Source organism: Pleurodeles waltl, chromosome 11 (assembly GCF_031143425.1).
Source record: "Pleurodeles waltl isolate 20211129_DDA chromosome 11, aPleWal1.hap1.20221129, whole genome shotgun sequence".
NCBI classification, from domain to species: Eukaryota; Metazoa; Chordata; class Amphibia; order Caudata; family Salamandridae; genus Pleurodeles; species Pleurodeles waltl.
This window is the reverse complement of record NC_090450.1, coordinates 636524151-636549354: the sequence shown is the minus strand read 5'-3', so window position 1 is coordinate 636549354 and position 25204 is coordinate 636524151. Positions and strand designations below refer to the sequence as shown.

At 42.5% G+C, this 25204-nt stretch overlaps 1 protein-coding gene across 4 annotated transcripts in view; it reads left to right on the top strand.

Annotated features, from left to right (window-relative positions):
• EBF2 (EBF transcription factor 2) overlaps window positions 1-16093 on the top strand; it is a 193842-nt gene extending 177749 nt beyond the window's left edge. For 2 of the 4 annotated variants that reach the window (XM_069214154.1, XM_069214151.1), the window contains exons 15-16: window positions 600-767; window positions 10092-10247. In XM_069214154.1, the coding sequence (XP_069070255.1) occupies window positions 600-767; window positions 10092-10123 (200 nt within the window). In that variant the 3' untranslated portion in view covers window positions 10124-10247. Of the gene's footprint in view, window positions 1-599; window positions 768-5152; window positions 5225-10091 lie in introns of all 4 variants that reach the window. The other 2 variants (XM_069214155.1, XM_069214153.1) reach the window with 2 other exon arrangements.
• The last annotated feature ends 9111 nt before the right edge of the window (window positions 16094-25204 follow it).

Genomic DNA, 25204 nt, shown 5'->3' with positions numbered 1-25204 from the left:
TGCGCTTAACTGTGGATATTAGTTCAAAATAAAATGTTCAAATTTGCATCCATTCTCATAAATCCAATGGTGACTAAGCAATGAAGTAAGGTAAAGCTGTGAGATTTTGGTCTGTATTATTAAAGACGAGACCCATGTTTCACTGGATCCATTTAAACATATACCGCATTTAAAATAGGACTTTTAAGTATTCTCTGTGTGGAAAATAGGTTTTTGTACATATGTCAACTCACTGTTACGGTTTCATAAAGCACCACAGGTGCTTACTGAACAGAAAAAGTTACTCTCCTAGATTATCAAAGTTTCCAATAGAACAAAGTGCGTCTTCACCGTTTGCCCCTGACATTCTGACAATGAGAAATGCCCTCGTCTTTCCTTGGTTCTTGGTGGATGAAGAAAACACAAGTAGCAATTGATAAAGTGACACTATCCCACTCTGCTGTCTTCCTGAGCACATATTCCAAGGTAGTGGTGGTTCTAGAAAGGATGTCATTGAAGGTGCACTGTCCTTTTTTGTTCTGCCACACTGGATCAAACGATTTGTGTAGTTGCCTGTGTGTATATACCTTGTACGATGCTGATGAATGCCTTCTTTACAGTCATGCCTTCCAGCCCAACGATTGGCTCTTCCAGTGGCGCCTCCATCCTACCCTTCTCTTCCTCCGTCTTCCCGTCTGTCAAACAGAAGAGTGCCTTTGCTCCAGTCATCCGGCCTCAGGGCTCCCCCTCTCCGGCTTGCTCCAGTGGCAACGGCAATGGCTTCAGAGGTAAGAGAAAGCAGCTGCTCTTCAGCCGAGGTAACCATCAACTCCCTCTGCCACTCCTGTCATTGAACCTACTCTGGGTGCAGGCCCCATGCTGTCAGCTTGAACACCTTATACAACTATCTGTTACAGTAGGGTGAGCGTGGAAACATAACTGGTCCCACATACACAACGATTGTTTTATAGCTGTGTGACCATGAACCTAAGACTGACATGTTTGTTGATGCACAGACCTCAAAGATCTAAGCATCATTTGTATGTAGTCACAGCTTTGAATTTTGATGGCTCACGCTTGCCTTACAAAGTCAATAAAATGACTGCATTTGAACTCACAATAACAGCACCTACTATTTACAGTGCTAAATGCATGAACGTTTGTGAAAGGAGGCAACTACGTTTTTAAATTCCTAATAATTAATATAAGAAGCATCTGGATACCTGAGTGTGAAATCTTTAAGACAGTCAGCCCTCTGAACAAAATTATGACACTAAGCTTCACAATGAGTCCACAGTGTTGAGGCTGGAAGTGATGGGGGGCAATAGGGAATAATTGAAAAACGGCGGGAGGGAGACACTGAGACAACAAGTCACCCAACATTTAGATGCTGGATCTTAGGGCCGCTGAATATTAAGTGTGGAGACCAGGGAGTAAAGCTAGAAAATGTTTTTGCACATCAAGTTCACTGAATGCATCTGAGTTTCTTAGTGGCAGTGAGTGGTGGGGGGCCAGTAAATGATTTAAAAAAAGACCTTGGAGAGACACGGGAGAAATAGTGCTGAGTAAGCAGAGGTAAAACCAGACATCAAATACATGTTTTTTACGGAACGGGTAGGAAATAGGCATAATCATTGGGCCCACCAAATTCTGTGTATCTATTTTGTTGACAAGACGTGCCCTATTTCTGGTGCCTTTCCCACCTTTGCGCCATGCCACCTCTTTATGAAAGTCCTTTCTAAGGCAAGCTGGAACTTTCAGGCTCACTCTGGAAATTTTCAGCAATGTCCCACTCCTCAGTTCCAGACTCCCTTGAAAAGTACCCAACAGGTTCTCCTTTGGCTGTCAGTGTCTCTTAAGTTGTTTTGCACTAAGTGGCTAAGAGTAATGACCCTCGTTAAGGGAGGTCTGAGTGAAATGTCCCAGTTGTTATGCAGAAATTGAGAATATTTTGTTTGACAACTGGTCTCTCGCCCAGCGCTTTTGGGAGCCAGCGTTAGGTTACCCATTCATCACCCCAGACAGGGATACCTGGCAAGTTCCCACATTTGTACACTGAAACCCATTAGTGTTTCTCGGCCAGGGTCTTGTTTAGTTGGCTTTCCTTTCTGCCAGCAGCAAGTATCAAGGAAAGTGGCAATTGGGCCTGGCTTGCGGTGGGTATTTTAGCTCTGTGGACTAAGGCACCAGCAATAAGCATTTGTGTATGAGGCAATGGTCACAGGGTCAAACCACAGTAGGTTGTTCATTTGTTCATCCTTGAGAGGTTGATAAAATGAGTACGGTTGAATTTGGTAACAGTAAACCCCTAGTAGTCAAGTCTCTGCCATTGTCTGAGAAATCCTGGGATCGTTTTCCAGGGTGGACATTAAATACCCCCTTAAAGCACCACATACGTAATTACATGGAAAAAGGTCCAATACAATGAAACAATTGCGTTAACTTTGTGGGTCTTCCCAGTGTTTAATTTGTAAAAGAATGACTGTCGATGTCCAAAGCTCTGCTCAGAAGCCCACGGCCAAGCTGCTAAATGCCACAGCACCTAATACCAAAGCTGCATAGTCTCGAATCCGCCCAGGCCTCCTTAAATCACCACCAGACATTTCCTGGCTCTTCATCTCACTCCTGCAGGACCCTTCTTTTTCCCTTTGCCATGGTTTTTACGTCTTCCTCTTCCTCCTCCTTTTCCCCGTGTGAATGTCTCTCTATATTGCTCTGGGTAAATGTCAGAAGAGGAAAAATAAGGGGCAGGCCCCACAAATCAGTGGTGGTGGTCCCCACCGGCGTCCACTGGCTCAAATTAGGCACGGGGTCTCCCCAAGACTTAGACAAGCCTTCCTCTGAGTCTAGGAGGATAGCGGAACGGGGGTTCAGTCTAATGTACTAGGATGCCGTGCATTAGAGGTGCATCCTGTTAGATCAACCCGCTTTTCAACACGTTCTTCCCAATCACCCGTCAAGGGGACTGAAGGCAAGAGGGTGTTTCCTACATGGGGGTAGCATAACATATATAACACTTTCCCTGGTATATGGGACAAAAATGCTATTGTAGCCACTTCGGCTGATAACTGTTCTGCGGGTTTCCAATGAAATGCAAAGTACGTTCTGTAATATGTCTGTCCGGCTCCTCGCAGATGCAGCATCTCTGCGATAATTACTGAGTTATCTGTATTCCCTTAACTCATCAGAAAGCATTCAAAACAAAATGAGCTGTGCCGAAAGTTGCCTCTGAAAGCGAGTGCTTGGGATGCTCTCAGTGCGCGGCCCTCGAGGCGTTAAGCTCCAGCGTGTCTCCTGGCGGCCTTAATGCGCTCGCTAGCTTGTAGGCCATTGTGATTCTTTGTCCGAAGTAAGATCTGTTCTTCAAGCTCGACAACAATGAATTGCTACCATCAAGCTTTCCGGCGTTTGTAGATGACATTACCGCGCAGTTGGCTGGCCAATGTGTCATAACTTCATGGGCAGTGATCGAATAGACATAACCCCCATAACCCAAAGTAACAGAGCAGGAAAAAGCTGGAAGGCCATTTTTACGTTTGACCTGTGAAGCAGCCAAAGCCTCCTCGTTAGAATACTGTTTTTTTTGTTTGTTTTACATATACACATGATTTACCTATGTAGAGAGGTGTTAGGTCAGAGGGCTTCATCCTTGGCCTGTTACCTTGTTATTCGCATTTTACTTCACTCCAACACAGCATACAGCATGGGTCAATGGGTTATCCAAGTGTTCTCGTTGTCTCCCTTCACTTTGAGTGACTGCATGAAGCCTGCGCACATTGTTCACATCTGCCTAAAAATATTTATTTTTCTTGAGTGACAAAGGTGATTCTAGGTGTGATTTTTTTCTTTTCTTTTTACAATAATGTAATATTAACTTTAAATATCTGCCTGCAAAGTGGGTGCCTGAATAGATGGTGGTTTATTTTATGTCTCCTTATTAAAGGTGATGTATAAATTCCTTGAGTGACTTTGTAACATTTTAGCTACCTGAGATATCAATTCCTGGTTAGGTGGCGATTTTTTCTTGTTTTCTTTACAAATAATGATAATAAAATGTACTTTGTGGTTGAAACAATCCCTATTTAACAACCGCCGCTAGTAAAAGAGCCACATCAGTGACTTTTTTAATTTACATTTCTTTTACATGTGTAAAGCAGTTATGCTTGGGCTACATTTTATTTTATTTTTTATTTTTTATTTTTGTTTTTTGTGGAACATGCTTTCAATAAAAAATAAAAATTAACCATTGCATCAGCTTGACAAGGCCACACCTTTTGGCTTTCCCAGGGCCTGTTTAACCTACTCTTAAGTGGTGCCGTTTTGTTTTTATCAGTAATATTACTTTACATAATCCCAATAAGTGGCATCTCGTCCCCCCCATGTGACTGTTTTTCTCCCAGCCCAAATGCCCTTCGGGGTTTCCTACATTGTCGGGTGATTGCCTGATTTTCTTGGAGGCCTCTTTGCCTCTCAGCACTGCTAGATCGCTCTTTTAGGTGCTGCCTTCACACAACCCTTTATTACAGCTCTATTATTTCTAGCATTCATCTTGCTGCTCCTGCTTCCTCTGTGTGGGGTTTCGTTTATTTGCTCGTGTTCAGATTTGCTTGTTGACTTTTGTGACCAACCAATCATCTGAGTGAGTATTGTGGGCACTCACTTAAAGCCAGTGTCCATCTGGCTCCTTCCTTCATACCATCAAGGACCTTCTGTGCTTTGTGGCGAGGTGTGACCCAGCCCCACTGTCACTGTATCATTCAAAAGTTCATTTTCTGTTCTCTTTGTCATTTGTTTGTTGAACACAGGGTGCACTGTAAACCTATAGCGCCCACATTATGGCTTTTAGTGAACAGTACTATCCCTATGTGACTCATGTTCCACTTGTGATACTTATAAGCTATCTTGCTGAGGTGAGCCACGTCAGATCTCCTGTAATACTACTTTTTAGTGAGGCAAGAGTTGGACTTGTGCACTATGTATTAAAGATGAAACCCCATTGTGTGAGAGATATTTGGAGACAATACCACATTGCAACAGCATGATTCATCAGCACCCATTTGCTGTCCTATATTTCATACATGTACGTTTAATGGTTTACAGTGGATTTTCCATGTGCAAAGAAATGTTTTTATTGAGCACAGATTGTACACTAATGTATTCCTCTCTCTTTCAGATAACTCCTTCTGCTTGATCCTGCAGTGAAGTCATATTCCTGTATTGATGACATCACAACCTATAGCCATAGGCATGTATATGATGTCACAGATCCAGTGGCATTACTTCACTGCATGATTATAGCGCATCTCATGTATGTGTAGTTTCTCTGAGCAAAGCATATCTGTTGACACATTCCGTGAGCTGATAAGTGTGGTTGTAAAATCATTGGAATTACATTACATAACCCAAATCACAATGGAAATTTCATGTATAGTCTGTTTTGTGAGGATTTACAAAAATACCCTAGACGAGTATAGTCATCTTGTCCACAGAGAAGCACTGGCTAATGGCGTAATAGGGAGTTTTCCTGTGAGGACAGTTGCCACTGAAAGGTTGGGGTAGACAGTAACAAGTTAGGCTCATGCAAGCCTTTCAGGGATACTGACCTGCCAGAGAAATCACCCAATTTCCATGTACACTAGTCTTCTCTTCCAGAATAGTCAGAACGGTAGAAAGCTAAGAATGTGTGCCACAGCAGTTTGAGTTCTGAACTTTAGACCTTATGATGAGAGACTTGATGAGTTAAGCATCCAAAAACTAGTGGACTGGAGTAGAGATGAGGATTGTGAAGGGCGTCTTTTTAGACATTGATCTTACCAAATAGCATTAAAACAGTGAAAAAAAGATGAACACTTTCATTTGAGAGCAGTTTTGTTCGCTGAAGTAGTCCTGTGTCTGATGCTGAGGTGAGAGGAATGTAAAAGATAGCTGGTAGTCCAGAGTAGCTCATGCAAGTACAACCTTGGAGCCTAGATGGACTTTTGTCAATATCCTAGGCTGCAGTTGGTTACTAGGTCAAAACAAGTTATTGTAGAAAGGGTCCTCTCTACCGATTTGCTTATTTTTTAAACAGACGTTTTGAAAACAAATGTCAGAGGTAGAGATCTTTAAATTAGTTATTGCCCATTAAGAGATAATGCATATTGCATACGTCCTTACCATTTGTTGTCTCAGCTTAAACAAGATGGTTCATTGCTGTGCAATCACACGATGGAGCACTTAGAAACATACCTACCCGTAAGTTTATGAAATTTATTAGAAAGTAGTAGTGTAGTCCAGTGGTTGATGGTATGCGATCCCTGCTCCTGCCACAGTGGCCAGAACACTGTCAAGTGTTTCTCCATCACGGTTCATGAATGTGGGCAGGATTATAGCTGTCCTGCTCACTTAAGGATTCAGACAATGGGAATTCTGCCACTTATTCCAATGTTATTCTACAACCCTCTAGATCCAAGAATATGGACATATGCTTTGAGACAGATGCATGATCTAGGTGTTGTGTTGGTGATTGGTGGTGGGAAACCTTGATGTTTGTTTTGTAATGCAGGTGGGCCTAGGGTGGAGGGGCTTGGTGTTGTCTTGGTGACAGTTAAACCCTTAATGTCTATAAGGTACAGCATGTTAAGCCTTTTTGACAGGGTTTTATTCGTGCAATGCCACCTACACTTTCATACAGGGCAGAAGGGCGAGCCTTGTGTTAGTTATAGATGGTGTGCCAAGCTGCGATCTGTTTACAGCTCATAATTTGCAGTCTTTGAGTGGTGCTTGTTGAGGTTGAAGAAAGTACTGATTTGTGTTTGATGGAAGAGGCCGAGTCAATGATGCATTAATGATGACTGACAGCATGCCATGGGATAAATTCAGAGCGAGAGCCCTGGGGTTCAGTGCTGTTTTGAGGTGGATGGAAACTATGATTTATGTTTAATGCAAGGGGTGGTGTTTGATAGCTGGTGCTGTATTGTTGTGAACTGTAAAAGAGAAGGATCCTACAGATCAGAGCTTTGTTGCTGAAGGCTGGCAGGAAAGCCATGAATTATGAACAAAGAATGAGTGGAGACAAGTATTAGTGCTACATCAGTTATAGATAATGAAAGACTGCGATTTGTGTAATGTAAATGAGATAGAGTGTAGTGGTTGGTGCTGAGCTGATGATGGAAGAAGCCATGATTTGTACCCATAACGAAGTTTGCATCTGTGGGTAGGTGCTCACTTCATCCGACAGCTAGCCATGTTAAATGCCTAACAAACAAGTGACAGTAGGGGTCGATCATTTTACGTTAACGAGAGTCCAGTGGTTTGTGTTAGTAGTCATAATTTGTGTGTGTTGCAGGACCTGGCCTGGGGCAGTGCTGAGTTAGTGATAGGGGAGGTGCTCTGCTGGGTTTGAAGGAGGCCGTGATTTGTGCTTGGTGTAAGGTGGATTTAGCATTTGTTTCTGTCTTTGTGACAGTGTAAGCCACTGTAAGGCAACCATAGTGACTGGTTCTACTTCGTTAGATATTGATTGGTTGGAAGCCTTAATAAAAGTCAAAACTATAAAGTGTATATCTTTCAGGAGGTGTGTGCTTAGGGTTAGTGTTTTTTCTTATTCTTATTGATATGAGTCTGTGCAATAATAGTCACGCTGGAATCCACAGTTTGTGTGGTTGTATCAGAGCCTGAAATTCATTGCTCTGTTTCTGATCGCTTGCAAAAACCTGTGCATAGGAATGGAGTCTAATGGACAGGAAGTATGCATTTACTCATTTTATCTCCACAAACCTTGTGTTTTTTGCAAAACTGTAAGTTTTGGTAAGTTGAGAAAGTTGCAAAGTTTCAATGGTGAGAAAAAAATCATAGGAAATTATGTATGCTGTAAAATAATTCAGCAAAAACTTGCTTTTTGATTTTTGTTGGTGATGTCTCTCACAATAACCTTTTTTGTAGAAAATATATTTTGCGCAAACCATTTTAACGAGAATTTTAACATGCTGATGAAGATTTTCCAAAGTTGACACAACATTGCAAAACTAAATTCGAACATTGTGTACTTTGCAAATCTTCACAGGCATAATGTAAATTTCACCCACTCCAAGATAGTGTTGTTTTTATCAAGGCGAGTCCTGCTTTGTTTGCTGTGCAGGAAAGCCCCATGAGTTGGTGGTGCTATGCTAGTGAAGGGCTGAGGTTCTGTCTTAGTGACAATGGAAGCTCTACTCTGTATTAGGTAGGGTCTGCAGTCAGCATTGGGTCAGTGATGGGGTTTTGTGCTGTTCTGGGGCTGAGAAAGCTACAATGTGAGTTGCTGCAGGAGACAGATTGCAATGGAACTGCATTGTGTTAATGGTGGATGATGGTAGACCACTATATATAGTGCAGGAGATGAAACTTGATGGTTGATTTTGTGCTGGGGTTGCTGGAATCCAAGATTCATGTTTGGTGCAAGAGGTGGAGCTTGGTAGTTGGTGGTGTGTTGGTGACACTGTAATTCATTGTTTGTACACAATACAGGAGAGAACTTAGGGAACAGTTAGGGATGGGTGATGGTGCATATTTACTGACAGTTAAAGTTATAATCTGTGCACTTTGCTGGAGAAAGGGGCTGGGAGTTGGTGCCGAATCAGTAATGGAGAGCAGTGCTGAGTAATTCAAACATCCATAGCATCTGTGCTTGGAGGGTATAGAGACTGGGGTTTGGTGTTGTGCTGATAGCTGGTGAGGCCAATATTTGTCTATGCTGTAAGAAGTAGAATCTGAGGTGTTGTTGCTGTGCTAGTGATGATGGGTGCCATGATTTGCATATGGCGATGGAGACAAACCACTGTGTTAGTGATGGTGGACACTATGATTGGCACATAGTGAAGGAGGTCATAGCAAAATATTAGTGCTGTGCAGTTGATTGTGGTATTCATGTTTTATTTTTTAACAATTGGTTGACAGTGGGGTATAGCAGTGTATTGTCTGTGGATAAACCACAACCTTGGGCAGTGAAACAATGATCTGTGTGTGTGTGGAGTATGAGACTGCTTCGGTAGCAGCAGGTAGCAAGGAGGCAAGATTCGTATCTGATGTAGGAAGAGATTACGTATTGGTTTTGTGTAATAAACCGTGAATAAGCTATGACTTGTGAATACTACAGGATGTGGTGTCTTGGGTTCATTGCTGTGTTAAATGCAGGTGAAGCTGCGATTTGCATATTTCTGTGTTAATGGTGGACGAATTCAGAAGTCGTATGAGTGTAGCAGGTGGAGCCTCTTGGAGGTGCTTCATTTATTCATTTAGAACCTGTGATTAGTGTACATTGCAGAAGGTTAGCCCTGTGCAGGTGTAGTGCTGTGATGGTGGGGACTGTCTTATATACAAAAGTTGTAAACTGAGGGACATTCCTGTGTCGGTGACTGGGAAGTCATGATTTATTTACACTACAGCCCGTGAAGGTGACTTTCACAGTTTGCTTATGCTGCACGAAGTGGAACATTTTCGGTCATTGGGAAACCATTATTTATGCTAATTGCAGAAGGAGGGCGCTTTGTCAGTATTGTTCTGGTGATGGGAAAAACAATTGTTTGTATACTTTGCAGAAGGTGGTGACTTTGGGTCGTTTCTATGTTGATCACAGGCAAAGCCTCAATAAATGAACATTGCAGGAGATCAAGCATAGGCAGTTGCTGAGTTGGTAAAAGGATTTATGTAAGTTACAAAATGTCTGAACGTTGCTACTAAGTTTGTGTTGAAGGGGTTATAATATATTTGCATAGGTAGAAATTAAGCTTAGCTGTAGGACTCTGTTAGTGACCACACAATGTGGATGGTGGACATCATTAGTGTGTGTATTCTGGAGGAACGTGTCAAAGCATTTTTCTGTGATGGATCATAGAGATGACACGCTCCTTAAGATGAGTCATCATTAAGCAAAATATGATTAACAACTGAGAAATAATGGCACTATCACAATAAATGGATACTTGCAGGTACTCAAACTTCAGCCCTACTAGACTATTTGGAGCACTTCTCGACATAATTTCTAATGCATGACCTTCCATGCATGAGTTTTCCTGTGTTTTAAATATTAGAACAGCGAAAGTATTTTGATGTTATAAAAATGCTGAACATATCCACTTTTCTTTTTGTTCCAGCTATGACCGGTCTGGTAGTGCCCCCCATGTAAGAAAAAAACGAGGTCTCTTTTTCGTACAAAACAGAACGACTTCTTCTGAAAAACCGCTCAAAACAAAAAAAAAACTCTACAGCTCCTCTGAAAAACGTGGGCCAAAAAAAGGAAACACCGTCATTTTTGCTTTGTTTATATAAAAAAGAACAATTTCTGTGGACTCAGGTGGAAATTGCATCTTATTTGCTCTCCATTTTGCGGTTTTTCAACAAAGGCGAAGATCTCAGCTGCCTTCTGGTAGTACATGTTATGGACATGCCCCAGCAAAGGAACAGTTATATCCATGCAAGCATGGACAATTGCTGGTACCGGTAACGTAAACCGTTCTGTAGTTGTGGACAGCTGAAAAAACTTCCTAAGTTTGTAAAAATAGAAAACAAAAATTTGGCAAAAACATCCTGCTCGATATTTTCGATACGATTTGTTTGTTGGACTCAAGAGCAAGGAGAACTTTCTATTTTCTACTAAGCCTTTCGGATACGGATTTCGTTTATGAAGACAATGAAGGAAAAAAGGAACAATAATATTAAAATAACAGGGTACCAGCATGGAAGACTTTCGAATATAAACGCAGATGAGTGGAGAAGCCTCCTTCCGTGTATGTGTGTACTTATAGTTTAACCTTTCCTGATCGTTTTAAAATGTTTTACATTATTTAAATGAATAAACTTGTAAGTTATTGTATGTAGAGGTAGTCATAAGAATTATATTAATAATTAAAAGGTAAAAAACTTAGGGGACCTTTTCCTCCAACTGTACAATGAAAACAATGCAGACTTGTGGTGAGGTACTCCCCGACCTTCTCTCTCACTAACTACCTTTGATCTGCAGTTAGTGAGGGACTCATCTTCACCAAGCCAAGACCTGATGGATGAAACTGCATTCGACTTCCAAACTCAAAGAGGTTGATCTGCCACAATCACTCCGAGCACGGGGAGAACAGAAAAAGGGGATGTTATAACCTCCTGGGCATGTGTTGAAGGCACAACAGCTACCCACTTCCCTGTCACATTTGCACTCACACTCTTTCCACACATAAAATCGGGGGGAAATGACGTGGCTCTACTTCTTGCCCAAGAGTCTAAAATGATGCCAAACCATCCTCCGCCAGTGGTGTCGCCTATAATTACAACGTCTTGTACATTTCCACATTGTGTTCTGTTTCTGCATCCTGAAGTTGGTCCAAAAAGGGGGCTAGAGTTAAAGGTGGACCAAGAGAAGATAGAACAGGTTTCGGAGCCCTTCCTTTGAAAGGTACGTCTTAGCTCGGTGAGAGTTTACAGTGGTTTACAAAGGCATCTGCTGTCAGGTTCTGTGTCACTGTAATGTCCGGACGAATACTGGTACTACTTTGCAAGATTGCTTCTCCTTTAATTAGCTAGCACTAGTACTTGTTAACTACAGCTGAGGGCCTGTCTCTGAGAGTCCCACTGCATCTGTTTTTATGCCCTCCTTGATTTCAAAAAGGTGTAAGTGCCTGACCTCGAGAGGTTTATACCACTTTTTTGTTACACATACTCCTCTTAGAAAGTGGAGCTAATTGGACAGTAAGGTGCTAGTATCTGTGCATATTGATGTAGCAAGACTTTGACTAGTTTTGCTGTCACTTTTCGAACCAAGGGCCTCATTTACAAGAAGCTGATGCATCGGCCCCGATTTCTTGCGCTGCCCAATGATTCCCTTACAACGCCATGGATGCTCTATATTTATTATACAGAGCTCCATGGCGTAAGTTTTCACAGATGCGTTAGAAATTCTGATGCTTCTGTAGCGTTAAACTGATGCATTGCTGGACTAGCATAAAAAACAAATGGCGCTACTCCAGCAATGCGAGGAAGGCTCCCATAGACAAGCCCTGAACCAATTTATCTCCTGCTCTGAGCAGGCATTAAAAGTTTGATGCAGTAAAGATGCCAAATGGCACAGTGAAATGTTGTAAATCTCACTACGCCAGTTCTGCGTGGCTTTTTGCCTGGGAACACCTACTTTCCATACATTATACCTGGCGAAGGTATAATGTGACACATGGCTTTACAAACTGATGCATTGGGCACAATGCATCAGTTTGTAAATCTGGAGCAGAGTAAAGCACTGCTTAGTGCCCGTGCTGCGTAAAAAAAAATTACGCAACAGTAGCACAGAGGCCAAGTAATTGAGGCCCCAAGTATCTTCATAAGACTAAGAAGTGAGGAAAGTTGCTTAGTGCCATTCTACAGGTGCTGGCAAAAATGCATGCATTTTTGCAAACGTCACATATCGGGAGCACCAGAATTCTAGAATAGCCAGGCATTTAGCTTTGGATTTCCTCACCGGATGTCAATAGCAAGCAGAAAGACTGAAAAGTTTTATAAAGCCCATAATGCATTGCCCTGCATAGTGTGGGATTATAATATGGGGAAACGGCCTGTGCAACATAAATGTCACTTGTGCTGGTCACAGTCACAGCTACCCGTAGGATTATAAATAACAATATTGATGCACTTAACCTAAGGCATCAGAATATTTGGAGGGAGTATAAATTTGCACCAGGGAAGAATACATTTGTCAAGGTGGGGTTTCTGTGCCGTCGCACATGCTTAGATTGTATAGAACAGTGAAGCTCTCCAAATACCCCAAAACATTGTTGCCTGCCTCCACTAACATATTTAAAGGTAGCAGACCAAATGCACGCCATTCCCATTGGGCAATGAAGAGTCTGATGCTGGGATGAAGTATGAAGCTGTGCCCTCCCCCCCGTGACTGTGCCCATATTTCATTGCTGGGTGTGTTCTACCCAGGGCTTTGCCTGTACAAGAATTCCCAGAGTCGTATTATAGAGCCATCTTTTTGCTGTACATTTGATTGAGCTGCATTAAAACATCCTACTGAGGCAAGGTAGCATCGTTGTTCAGTTTTGCTCAGTGTATCACATTATACTGATTTATCCTCATTCTCATTGCCCCGAGTTGTTGCAATTATGCAAAAATGAAGATCCAAGGAAGTAAAGGGATTTGACTTGGATCAAATATGTTGGTCAAGGGAGGAAGGTGGCACTAGTCCTCTAGTCTCCTGGTTTTACAGCCACAACTTTAGCTGATAGACTTTATCACTCTTATAATCATACTTGTAGTGCCAGTAGCATGGAGGGTGACTGCAGCATTTTCTGGCTGTTTGACATCCCAGCCTAAGTGCAGCTTTATCCTTTTTGAAGGCGCTTAGAGTTTTTCTTCACCCGCACTTCTTCCAGGACCCAGGCAGGAATCCCATGTTGTATGAAGTGCAAGAACACGACGTGCAATCCCTGCAGCCATGAATGGATCGTGCCCTCGCTTAGACATCTTGACTGCAAAGCGACTGCTCATTAGCAAGGCCAGGTCTTCAAAGACTTGCAGGGTGGAAATGGCTAAAGTGTTCTCTCTCACTACGTCTATTAAAATTCTTAAGTGATAGGGAAGGAGGCTGGTATTAGTCGCTGTCACCCTGGCGTTTAGCAGGCCCCCCTTTCGGAAAGCGGGCGCCGGGGCCGCTGTAACACGAGCAGGCCTCTGCTACTAGGCCGCAGGCCTACCGGGAGTTGATGTTTATCAGCCAGGGCCAGATAATGCGGCCATTCCTCAAATCTAAGGCCAGGCCCTGTCATGAGAGCCAGCAGTGGCCGTCCATCAACTTGAGCTGGGTCCACTCCGGGCACCGTCAAAGGTCTGGCGCTCTACAGAGTCTGTCGTGGTCCAAATGGGACAAGTGCAGGGGGTTGATTTTGGTGATTGCTGGGCAATCTTGTGGACCAAATGCATAAATAGTTTAACTTCACTCCCCTTGCTACCCCCACTAAGGTTGTACTAAATCATGCCATTCAGATTGTTGATCAAAAACATATTTAGATACAGCTTGATTGACCATATCACGTTTTGGGAACAACTATGTTGGGGTCCGTAAATGTCCAGTCTGTGCATGAAAAAAATGAGAAAACATTAAGTCTGAAACATAGAGGTTTTGCAAATGGGATATAAAATAAAATACCCGAGAAATGTGTATTTTTAAGCACATTAGGACTAAAGAGTGGAATAGCCTAGCGTTTTAGAAAACAAAAGCGGCCTGGTGAGGCTTGAGTCAAATCAGCACCAGGCAGACATATTGAGCCTTTCAAAAACTTGGAGAATTCGTAGAAGGCTGAAGTTTCTGAAGAGCTGTTAGGCCAGGGCAGAATCAGTCACATGTCAAGTAATAACTTGACATGAAAGAATGTCTTGCAATCTGTTAGAGAGTGAGCCATGGTCCCTTTCAGGCCACAAAAAAATACTGCATTGCACAATTTCTTTTGCCCTTCAGAATATTTTTTAACCACCCTGTGATTACTGAATATGGCCCTCTGCCCCATTCTCGCAAACTATTGCTGGGTTACTGTTCTTTTCTGTTTGAAGGCTCAAAAGGGCTTATTGAGTTGCTTTAAAAACATTCTTGGATGTTTGATGCCTTTCCTTTCTATGAAGCAGAAATCACATGGCGATGACATCATTATCTTGTTTGGGTTAGATTTGTAAGGGGCAATCTTGATGCTGTTCAGATTAGACTCTTACTGTCCAGTACTTTTTCTTTAATCTTTGACATTGTATTCTATTGGTATATTTCACCATGACCTTTATTTCAGTTTCTGTAAAATACAGAAGTTTGCTTTTAATAATAAAACATAGCGTGCTCTTGTAAGGTTTGCTCAGAAGGAGCACAGAATGACATCCTATGAGTCCCCAAGACAGGTTGAAGATCTTTACTTTAAGACAACAGGAAAGACCCAATGTTTCAATAGTACAACACACCTCCATGGTTTATAGAAACAAAACTGTGTGTACAAAGAGAAAGAAAAAAAGCAACACAAATTCACAATGTTTGTAAACCCCGTAGAGTTCCTCATTGGCAAAGGATAACTCATTCAATTTTTTTAATCCTCATTGTTGGGTAATAAGCTGGAGGGGGTTGAAATAGTTGTAATTATAATTGTATTTATATAGCGCTTACTGCCCCTGACGAGGCTCTGGAGCGCATTACGACGATCATCTATCAGTGTGGAAAACTTTACTTCGGAGGCCCTTTTTGTTGTGGCATCGCCTATTTCAGACCGTGGCAGAGAGCAAACTGGTGAGATTTAGAAGGTTGTTCATCTGAATTGGAAGTCGCATTATTAAGTCTCGGCTTAGCCTTATGATACTGTTTGCAAATCACTAAACCTTCTATGTATCTGGGAAATGTGGGCAGCTGAGAAGCAAGGTCTCTCAAAAGTACTTTAATGCAATCTAGATATCACACATGACAATTGATGTCCTGAAAGTGCAGTTTGGCGAGTCCCTCACTAAACAGATACTGTGTGAGTTCCCCAGCATCCAACTTTCTCCCTTTGCCCTGTACTTACAAGTCTCAGCTTCATACCTCACAGTCTGTCCTGTCAGACATGATCCAAATGGTAGAAGTACGATTGTGAAACCCTGAAATCAAGCTCCAATAGAGAAATACACAAGCTGTGAAAGGACTTTGTCATTGTAAAAAAAGCACTTCAACTTTTCCACGGCAATAGTAGGGGAAATGCCAGTCTTTCCCATCTACAGACCCAGTTTCCACTTCTCAGCTGCAAGAGAAACATGTTTCAGTTTTTCTTTCCTATAAAAGGATTTGTTATTTATGTTTTAATCCTTCTGCCCCCTTTGCACATTGCCAGCTGCATGGTCTAAGAACCCCTACCGACCCCTTCCTCTTTTGTAAATGAAGATTTTCATTCCTCAAAACTGTAAAGTTTATTTGAATTGTTTTGCTTTGTCAGTTATATACGGTATAAAGTCGCGATGCACAGAGCATTTTTGTAAAGATAGCTTTTTTGTTTACTGTTTTTAATGGTCATACATAGGGAAAATACCATGTTTGTAAAATTAAAATGTCTACTTCAGTTTAAAAACTTTAAATTATCATAACGAAAAAAACGAATAAAACTTTTGTACGGTAGACGTTGTCATTGATCCTTGTGTCGTTGCTGAAGAAAGAAAGTGAAAACTTGGCAAACCTCAGCACGTGGCATGAAATATAAATGTTGAATCCACAATGGACGCTTCCAGAGATATCTGGAAACTTCCAGACACATCCAGAGACCTACAATACTTATAATGGAAGAATGCTTTGGCGATAGGGCTTCATGCGACTGCATTCCAGACTCTATTTATAGGAATTCAAGGGCCACTTGAAAATGGAGGAGTGCTGCCCTGTCTGGAAATTAAAGAATTTCCAAGGCAGGTGTATGACTTTCATAGGCAGAGAGGGCTGGGGTAGAGTCAAAAACACCGAAGATTGTTATGGATTACTTGACGTGATGGTCTGGCATTGAAGAGTGTAACAATTTCAATTATGTTTTTCAAATTATGGATGAAACGAAAATATGAGACTGCTCATCAAATCGTTTTCCAAGGAGAGTGTAAAATAAAAATGAAAAAGAATCACAGCATATGCATGTTTAAAAATGAATGAGATTAGCAAAGCGTTAACAACATGTAATGGATATGTTTTTACTGGATTCACATTTGAGTAACGTACACTACTTAATAACACATTTATATACTAAGCACATTTCTTAAATTAAATGAGACTATTCTGTTTCCCCAGGGTGTTATCATAGCAGTGGTGCCGGAAAATAAGATAAACACTTTCTCAGACCTAATTTTGTACGTGCTCACAAATATTTCTCGATGCATTTTGCACACTTGTCTACATGTATAACTGACAAATTGTAGGGGAGTCGGTTTTGCAAAGGGCGCTAGAAAGTATACTAGAGTTTCATTTGCATACTTAAAGTGAAATACAAATGCAAAATGAATACAATGTCCCTAAGCATGTTTACTGCGTGGTATGTATAAAGTATGCACACTTAGGGCTACGAAATGAGGAGTATTTGGTAAATGTATACATCCACACGTACATCACAATATGCACAGATTACATGTGTACAACAGGAAAATATGTAACATTCATAAACACTTGTAAAGTAGGACCATACTTCTGCATATTTCCTCTTTTACATGTGTATTCCATCCCTTTGTGAATCGGCTACAATATCTTAGGTCACACCTGACTTTTGAAGATAGAGAAACCTTGACATAAAGAACGTGGCACCAGAGCAAGGTTCTTAAGGTAAAATGGAGTTGGAACAGAATGAATGGTCACTGTGAATGATTATTGCCAGTATTTCTGTATGAGATATATCACTTGTGGCCACCTCTCATTCCAGGAAATGAGATACACATTTATTGATGTAATAAATGTAGTATGGTACAGTCAGAAAAAATCTTTCCGGGTACCACGCGTCAAATGAACAAAAAAAATAATAATAGAAAAGTAATAACGCCCACTCATCCTAACAGTCAAGGTTCATCTGCATCTTTTACTTAAATGAAGAAATGGGTGCAAGTCCCGGGGAACCCTGGAAAGGTACATCATGTGTGCTATTCAAATCATCAAGCTTTGCATCGTATGGCAACAGAAAGAAAATTAGAAGAAAGATGGAACCGGATGTTCATTTTCCTCCTCAGATTTCTATGACCTTTTTTTATGGCTGAGAAGATAACTACAGTGAGTACAAACGTAAGTCACTGTCACCAAGCTTTAGGCCATCGCTGACCTTTTCCTGTGCGGAAACTGTTTAAATTCACCAACGGTCAATTGCTTAGATTGGGACAGGAAGTCCTGCCTAATATCAGGAAGCTCATAGTTAATAAATATGACTGGGCTGTGCTTTTCCTGAGGTATGTTTGTTAGGTTCCAGGATTTAATAGCATTGAAGAAGTCTGAAAAAATATATACCTTGGGTTCACATAAGTTCTGACATTTTGGGGTAGTCCTTTCCAGAGTTTTGAACTGTACCCCTGGTCTAAATAACAGTTAATCCCAAGCTTGTCTTCCTGTTCATGAATTACTGCTGAGTGTAAAGGTATTTGTTTTCATGTTTACTTTTTGAAATATTTTATCACAGATTATTTTGGTGTCCAGAGCCTGATACACCAAGTGGGATACCTGAGTTCCTAGTAGCAGGCATTGGAGAGGTGAGAAAATGTGTAATCGCCCCCAATATGATTTCTCGAGGCGTCTTTCTGAATATTTTGTTATTTTTTACATTTGCTTCATGTGCATATTGGAGAAGAAGATTATTCCCCTTCCCTCTCGACATCCAGTATAATAATGATTTCTTGGTCTTACCTAAATATGACAAAATGCAACAAACAAAGTTCTTTTAGTGATTTAATTGATTTGGTTAATCTGCAATATTGCCAGGATGTTAGTTGTAGCAACTTTAACTTATGTTTTTCAAGAGTTCTGAAAATATTGCATTGTGCATCCTCAGTATGTTTTTGGAAGGCATTAGTTTAGCTGCTGTGGTATTTGATACCCACAATAGAAAATTTCCAAATTAAATAGTTGTGCAGATGTGGAAACATTAAGCATGAGTAAACTCATAATGATGGAGCAAGACAACACCATATTAAAACTATCATTACATTAAAATAAAATCAACCGCGTTGAGTGTGATACATTTATTTTTGTAATATTTGTTTTAGCAACTTGTGGTGGCTATCTTCAACTTGGCTAATGTTTTGCTTGAATGCCATCAGCACATAAATGAATCTAATTCTTGAGTCAATGTGTGTTAACATAGAATTCTTATTTATTATTCAGTCAAGCCAACCTTACTGTTTCAAAAATGTCTCTTTTTGGACATTATGGTTGTTACCATTACACGGTATGGCTACCTATGTTCTTCCGAGGTCTTTATATGCCCTGTTGCACCCAATACAATCAGTATTAATGCTAGTGAATAAACGATTCATCCTCCAACACTCACAGAAAATGTGTTAAACTGCAACCAGATAAAACATAGAAAACACTCAGGCAGGGATGTATACTATTATTTTCTCAACAAAATCATAATTTTCTTCCGTTTGCTTGGGGAAATGTGCATTTTAAGCTATGGTTTGAAGACTTCCGTTATGCAAGCTTAAAAACTGATACTTGTAAGGTTATGGCACACTCAATTAGTCTGCAATAATGAGTTGTAAAAGTTACTCCCAACTCAGCCAATTAGCCAGCTTCTTACTGCCCCTTCCAATAGCATCTCATAAACCAAGTGCCTATGGCTGCCTTTTCCATAGCTGTTCACTCCCAAATTTCGGTAGGCGCAGAAGCCATTGAATGAGGTGGCTGTGTATAATAAAGTAAAAACTGATGTGCCCCTCACCACCTCCACTCAACCTTTCGTACTTTTTCACACACAGCTTTACAAATAAGTAAACACTTAGTAGAACATATTTTGAAGCAAAGGTTTAGTTTGCCTAGTCATATATAAATACGCTATTTCCGCCATGTAAACTCCATCAGTAGTATCCAGAGCCGTTACACCTGATACTCTAAAGTACTTATCACTATTGAAAAAGGGTAAACACCTTGTTGCCATGCCACAAAGTCAAATAGTACTCTGTAGTAGGTACGTTTATCTACACCATCTAAACAACCCGCACACCAGTGCATACTTATCTACTGGTACACAATTTACTAACATTTGACCTAACAAATGCATTGCTCTTCATCGCTGGAGAATCTGTATTGATTAATAATTTCACGTGGTATATCATAAATAAGTATCAAAGTCTATAAATGATTTTATAACAACACCAAAACCCATCTCCTCACACCAGAATTATCATCTCCTCCTGTCGTATCTGTAGCCTTTAGCTGTCCCTAAGCACCAGGAACCACAAATAAGCTTACCAGACGTTTTGGAAAGTCCCAGTGCAGCTCCCAATTCTGGAAAATCAACTTAGCCACTAACCGAAGATACCTCTGAATCACTGGGATGTGCAACTCTGGAAACTGTTGCAGGTCTAGAGGTTGATCCATCAACATCTCCAACAGATTTGGAAACACATTCTGTGATCTCTGAAACATAGCCACCACAACTAAAATCTCAAGGTGCCATCTGTGCCACCATCTGTGGATTCCTTTCTCAAGAAGAGAACACATGTGAATGTAAACGAGCTGACTGTGGGTGAAACGCCTCCAGCCACTAGGTTCCAAATCTGGCTAAGTAAATATTCACATGGGAGATGAACAAGTAGAGTGGACACAGTTTCTTGTATAACCACAGCAACATGTCTGGCTCCAGCTTCAAATTGTCAGTGCCCATCAAATGGAATAAAAGGCAGCAGGCTTTGACACTCAGCTGTCACGGTAAATATTCTGCATACAGTTACCTCTATCTTTTTTTAGTGTAATGGCAGAACTCTCATGTTATTTCACTGTGCCTTTGATCTCAAATCTCCTAGTGGGTAATTTAATGAACTGCTAATACATTGCCCATCCGAACCAGAATGCCACAATTTACTCTGCTTCTGTCTGGCCTCGTAATTGCAAGAGACCTTGCCAGACAATCCAGGCAATTGAAATGCAACTACCTACCCGTCATTATTCACCAGAAGAACGAGTTACTTACCTTCGGTAACGCCTTTTCTGGTGGATACACTAGCTACCGGTGGATTCCTCACTCATTGAATTCTCCCCCTGCGCCAGCTTCCGACGGGAATTTTCTTCCTAGCTTCTGCACGTCGACGAGGACGTCACAATTGCCCATGCGACGCCATCTGACGTCATACAGGCAATACGTGCCGACGTCAGTACCAACATTTTTTACGTGCCTCTGAGACGAACAGGCAAATACCAGCAAAATATATATACAATTGAAACAAATGCTTATACCACAACATTTAATTAAATCAAATAGAGAAAACATCAGTACAAATATGTAAATACGCAAAAATATATACATATAGACTATATATAGCATCATCACCAATCTCTCTTTTTAAAAAAAAATATATGTACATATATACATAAGTATATAAACATATACATATGAAAATAACATAATACCAACAGGAGCTCACCCAAGGATAACTTGGTAAGACCAGGCAGGCAACGGGGAGGCCGGTGGGACCGTGAGGAATCCACAGGTAGCCAGTGTATCCACCAGAAAAGGCGTTACCGAAGGTAAGTAACTTGTTCTGATGGATACAACTACCTGTGGATTCGTCACTCATTGAATAGAGTCCCAAAGCAGTACCGCACTCGGTGGAGGGTGCATGAATGGTCAAACCAATAAATCCTGCAGCACCGACCGTGCAAAATGGCCATCCCTCCTAACCTCCGAATCCAAGCAATGCTTTGCAAAAGTGTGGAGGGATGACCAAGTTGCGGCCTTGCAGATGTCAACCACAGGAACACCCCTAGCCAGGGCCAAAGAGGCCGACTTAGCTCTGGTGGAATGAGCTCTTATTCCATCAGGGGGTTCCTTCTTTGCCAGAGAATAACAAATGTTAATGTAAAGAATGACCCACCTGGAGAGTGTTCTCTCAACGCTTTTAGATTCATACGTTGACAGGAATCACATTTCTCCACGTCGTGGTCGGAGCTCAGACACCACAAGCAATCCACATGTGGGTCTGTCACCGACATCTTGCCTCCGCACTCCCTGCAGGGCTTAAATCCCGACTTTCGTTGAGACATCTCGAAGAAAGAAACAGTAACTGTAACTACACAGAGTAGAAACAGTAGCTCCCTCGAAGAATAACCATCGTTTGAAGGCATGGAAAAAAGGGAACTGACCTCGGCACGCCGGCGAGAACCTCTTATTGCCTGTATGACGTCAGACGGCGTTGCGTGGGCAATTGTGATGTCCTCGCCGACCTGCAGAAGCTAGGAAGAAAATTTCCGTCGGAAGCTGGCGCAGGGGGAGAATTCAATGAGTGAGGAATCCACAGGTAGTTGTATCCATCATAAACATATTGTCACTTGGCTTGTCTTATTCCCAAACTTTGATGTCTACTGATTTCAATTGGGAAATGGCTCACTCACAGTGACATGTCATCAGACACTGATCAGAGTAACACACACACATCAGCTCTTAGGCCTCCCAAGCCTGGTGCCTTCTGAGCCAGCCAATCATCAGGCCACTGGTAGAGGGATCCTCACCAAGAGACTTAAGAGGACACAAGAGGTGTAGGAGGCTTGCCTGGCTTGTAGTGGGTACCAGAGGTACTTGCACCTTGTGGCAGGTCCAGTTATCCCTTATTAGTGTAGAAGAGGTGTTTCTAGCAGCTTAGGCTGATAGAAGGTAGCTATGGCAAAGCAGCTTAGGCTGAACTAGGAGACATGTAAAGCTCCTACTATACCACTGGTGTCATATGCACAATATCATAAGAAAACACAATACACAGAAGTACTAAAAATAAAGGTACTTTATTTTTATGACAATATGCCAAAAGTATCTCAGTGAGTACCCTCAGTATGAGGATAAGATATATACACAAGATATATGTACACAAACCAAAATTATGCAGGTAATAGCAAGAAAATTAATGCAAGCAGTATAAAGTTACAATAGATTGATTGCAATAGGAACACATAGGTATAGGGGCAACACAAACCATATACTCCAAAAGTGGAATGCGAACCACGAATGGACCCCAAACCTATGTGAGCTTGTAGAAGGGTCGCTGGGACTGTAAGAAAACAGTGAGGGTTAGAAAAATAGCCCACCCCAAGACCCTGAAAGGTAGGTGTAAAGTGCACCTACTACCCCCAGAGAGCACAGAAGTCGTGATAGGGGGATTCTGCAGGAAGAACAAACACCAGCAATGCAACAACAGTGGATTTCCAGACCTGAGTACCTGTATGACAAGGGGACCAAGTCCAATAGTCGCGACAGTGTCGAGAGTGGGCAGGAGCCCAGGAAATGCCAGCTGAGGGTGCAAGGAAGCTGCCACCAGTTGGAAGAAGCTTGGAGTTCTGCAAGAAAGAAGAGGACTAGGAACTTCCCCTTTGGAGAACAGATGTCCCACGTCACGATGAAGCCTGCAGAGGTGTTACCACACAGAAAGACCACAAACAAGCCTTTGCTAGCTGCAAGGGTTGCAGTAAGGGTTTTTGGGTGCTGCTGTGGCCCAGGAGGGACCAGGATGTTGCCACTTGGATGAGGAGACAGAGGGGGCGCCCAGCAATGTAGGGTGCCCTCACAAAAGCAGGCAGCACCCACAGAAGTACCTGAACAGGCACTTAGAAGAAAAGTGAACCAGAGTCCACCCAAAGTCACAAAAGGGAGTCCCACGACGCCGGAGGACAACTCAGAAGGTTGTGCACTGCAAGTTAGAGTGTCGGGGACCCAGGCTTGGCTGAGCACGAAGGAAATCCTGGAAGAGTGCACAGGAGCCGGAGCAGCTGCACATCACACGGTACCCTGCAATGCAGTCTAGTATGGGGAGGCAAGGCCTTACCTCCACCAAACTTGGACTGAAGAGTCACTGGACTGTGGGAGTCACTTGTACAGAGTTGCTGAGTTCCAGGGACCACGCTCGTCGTGCTGAGAGGGGACCCAGAGGACCGGTGATGCAGTCTTTTGTTGCCTGCGGTATCAGGGGGAAGATTCCGTCGACCCACGGGAGATTTCTTCAGAGCTCCTGGTGCAGAGAGGAGGCAGGCTACCCCCAGAGTATGACCCACCTGGAAACAGTCGAGAAAGCCGGCAGGATGAAGCGATACAAGGTTGCTAGTATTCGTCTTGCTACTTTGTTGCGGTTTTGCAGGCGTCCTGAGCAGTCAGCGGTCGATCCTTTGGTAGAAGGTAAAGAGGGAGATGCAGAGCTCTTGCATTCGTTATCTGGTGAGATCCCCAAAGCAGAGACCCTAAATAGCCAGAAAAGGAGGTTTGGCTACCTAGGAAGAAGGATTGGCTACCAAGAGAGGTAAGAGCCTATCAGAAGGAGCCTCTGACGTCACCTGCTGGCACTGGCCACTCAGAGCAGTCCAGTGTCCCACAGATACCTCTGTTTCCAAGATGGCAGAGGTCTGGGACACACTGGAGGAGCTCTGGGCACCTGCCCTGGGAGGTGCAGGTCAGGGGAGTGGTCACTCTCCTTTCCTTTGTCCAGTTTTGCGCCAGAGCAGGGCTAGGGGAACCTTGAACTGGTGTAGACTGGCTTATGCAGAGATGGGCACCATCTGTGCCCATCAAAGCATTTCCAGAGGCTGGGGGAGGCTACTCCTCCCCAGCCTTCACACCTATTTCCAAAGGGAGAGGGTGTTACACCCTCTCTCAGAGGAAGTCCTTTGTTCTGCCTTCCTGGGCCAGGGCTGCCTGGACCCCAGGAGGGCAGAAACCTGTCTGAGAGGTTGGCAGCAGCTGCAGTGGAGACCCCGGAAAGGCAGTTTGGCAGTACCCAGGTTCTGTGCTAGAGACCCAGGGGATCATGGAATTGTCACCCCAATGCCAGAATGGCATTGGGGTGACAATTCCATGATCTTAGACATGTTACATGGTCATGTTCGGAGTTACCATTGTGACGCTGTACATAGGTAGTGACCTATTTACAGTGCACACGTGTAATGGTGTCCCCGCACTCACAAAGTCCGGGGAATTTGCCCTGAATGATGTGGGGGCACCTTGGCTAGTGCCAGGGTGCCCACACACTAAGTAACTTTGCACCCAACCTTCACCAGGTGAAGGTTAGACATATAGGTGACTTATAAGTTACTTAAGTGCAGTGGTAAATGGCTGTGAAATAACGTGGACGTTATTTAACTCAGGCTGCACTGGCAGACCTGTGTAAGAATTGTAAGAGCTCCCTATGGGTGGCAAAAGAAATGCTGCAGCCCATAGGGATCTCCTGGAACCCCAATACCCTGGGTACCTCAGTACAATATACTAGGGAATTATATGGGTATACCAGTATGCCAATGTGAATTGGTAAATTTAGCCACTAGCCTGTTAGTGACAAATTTGGAAAGCAGAGAGAACATAACCACTGAGGTTCTGGTTAGCAGAGCCTCAGTGAGACAGTTAGGCATCACACAGGGAACACATACATGGCACATACTTATGAGCACTGGGGCCCTGCCTAGCAGGGTCCCAGTGACACATAGACTAAAACAACATATATACAGTGAAATATGGGGGTAACATGCTAGGCAAGATGGTACTTTCCTAGAGGTATCTAATGATATTGCTGTGCTGAAGTGGAAATGGGT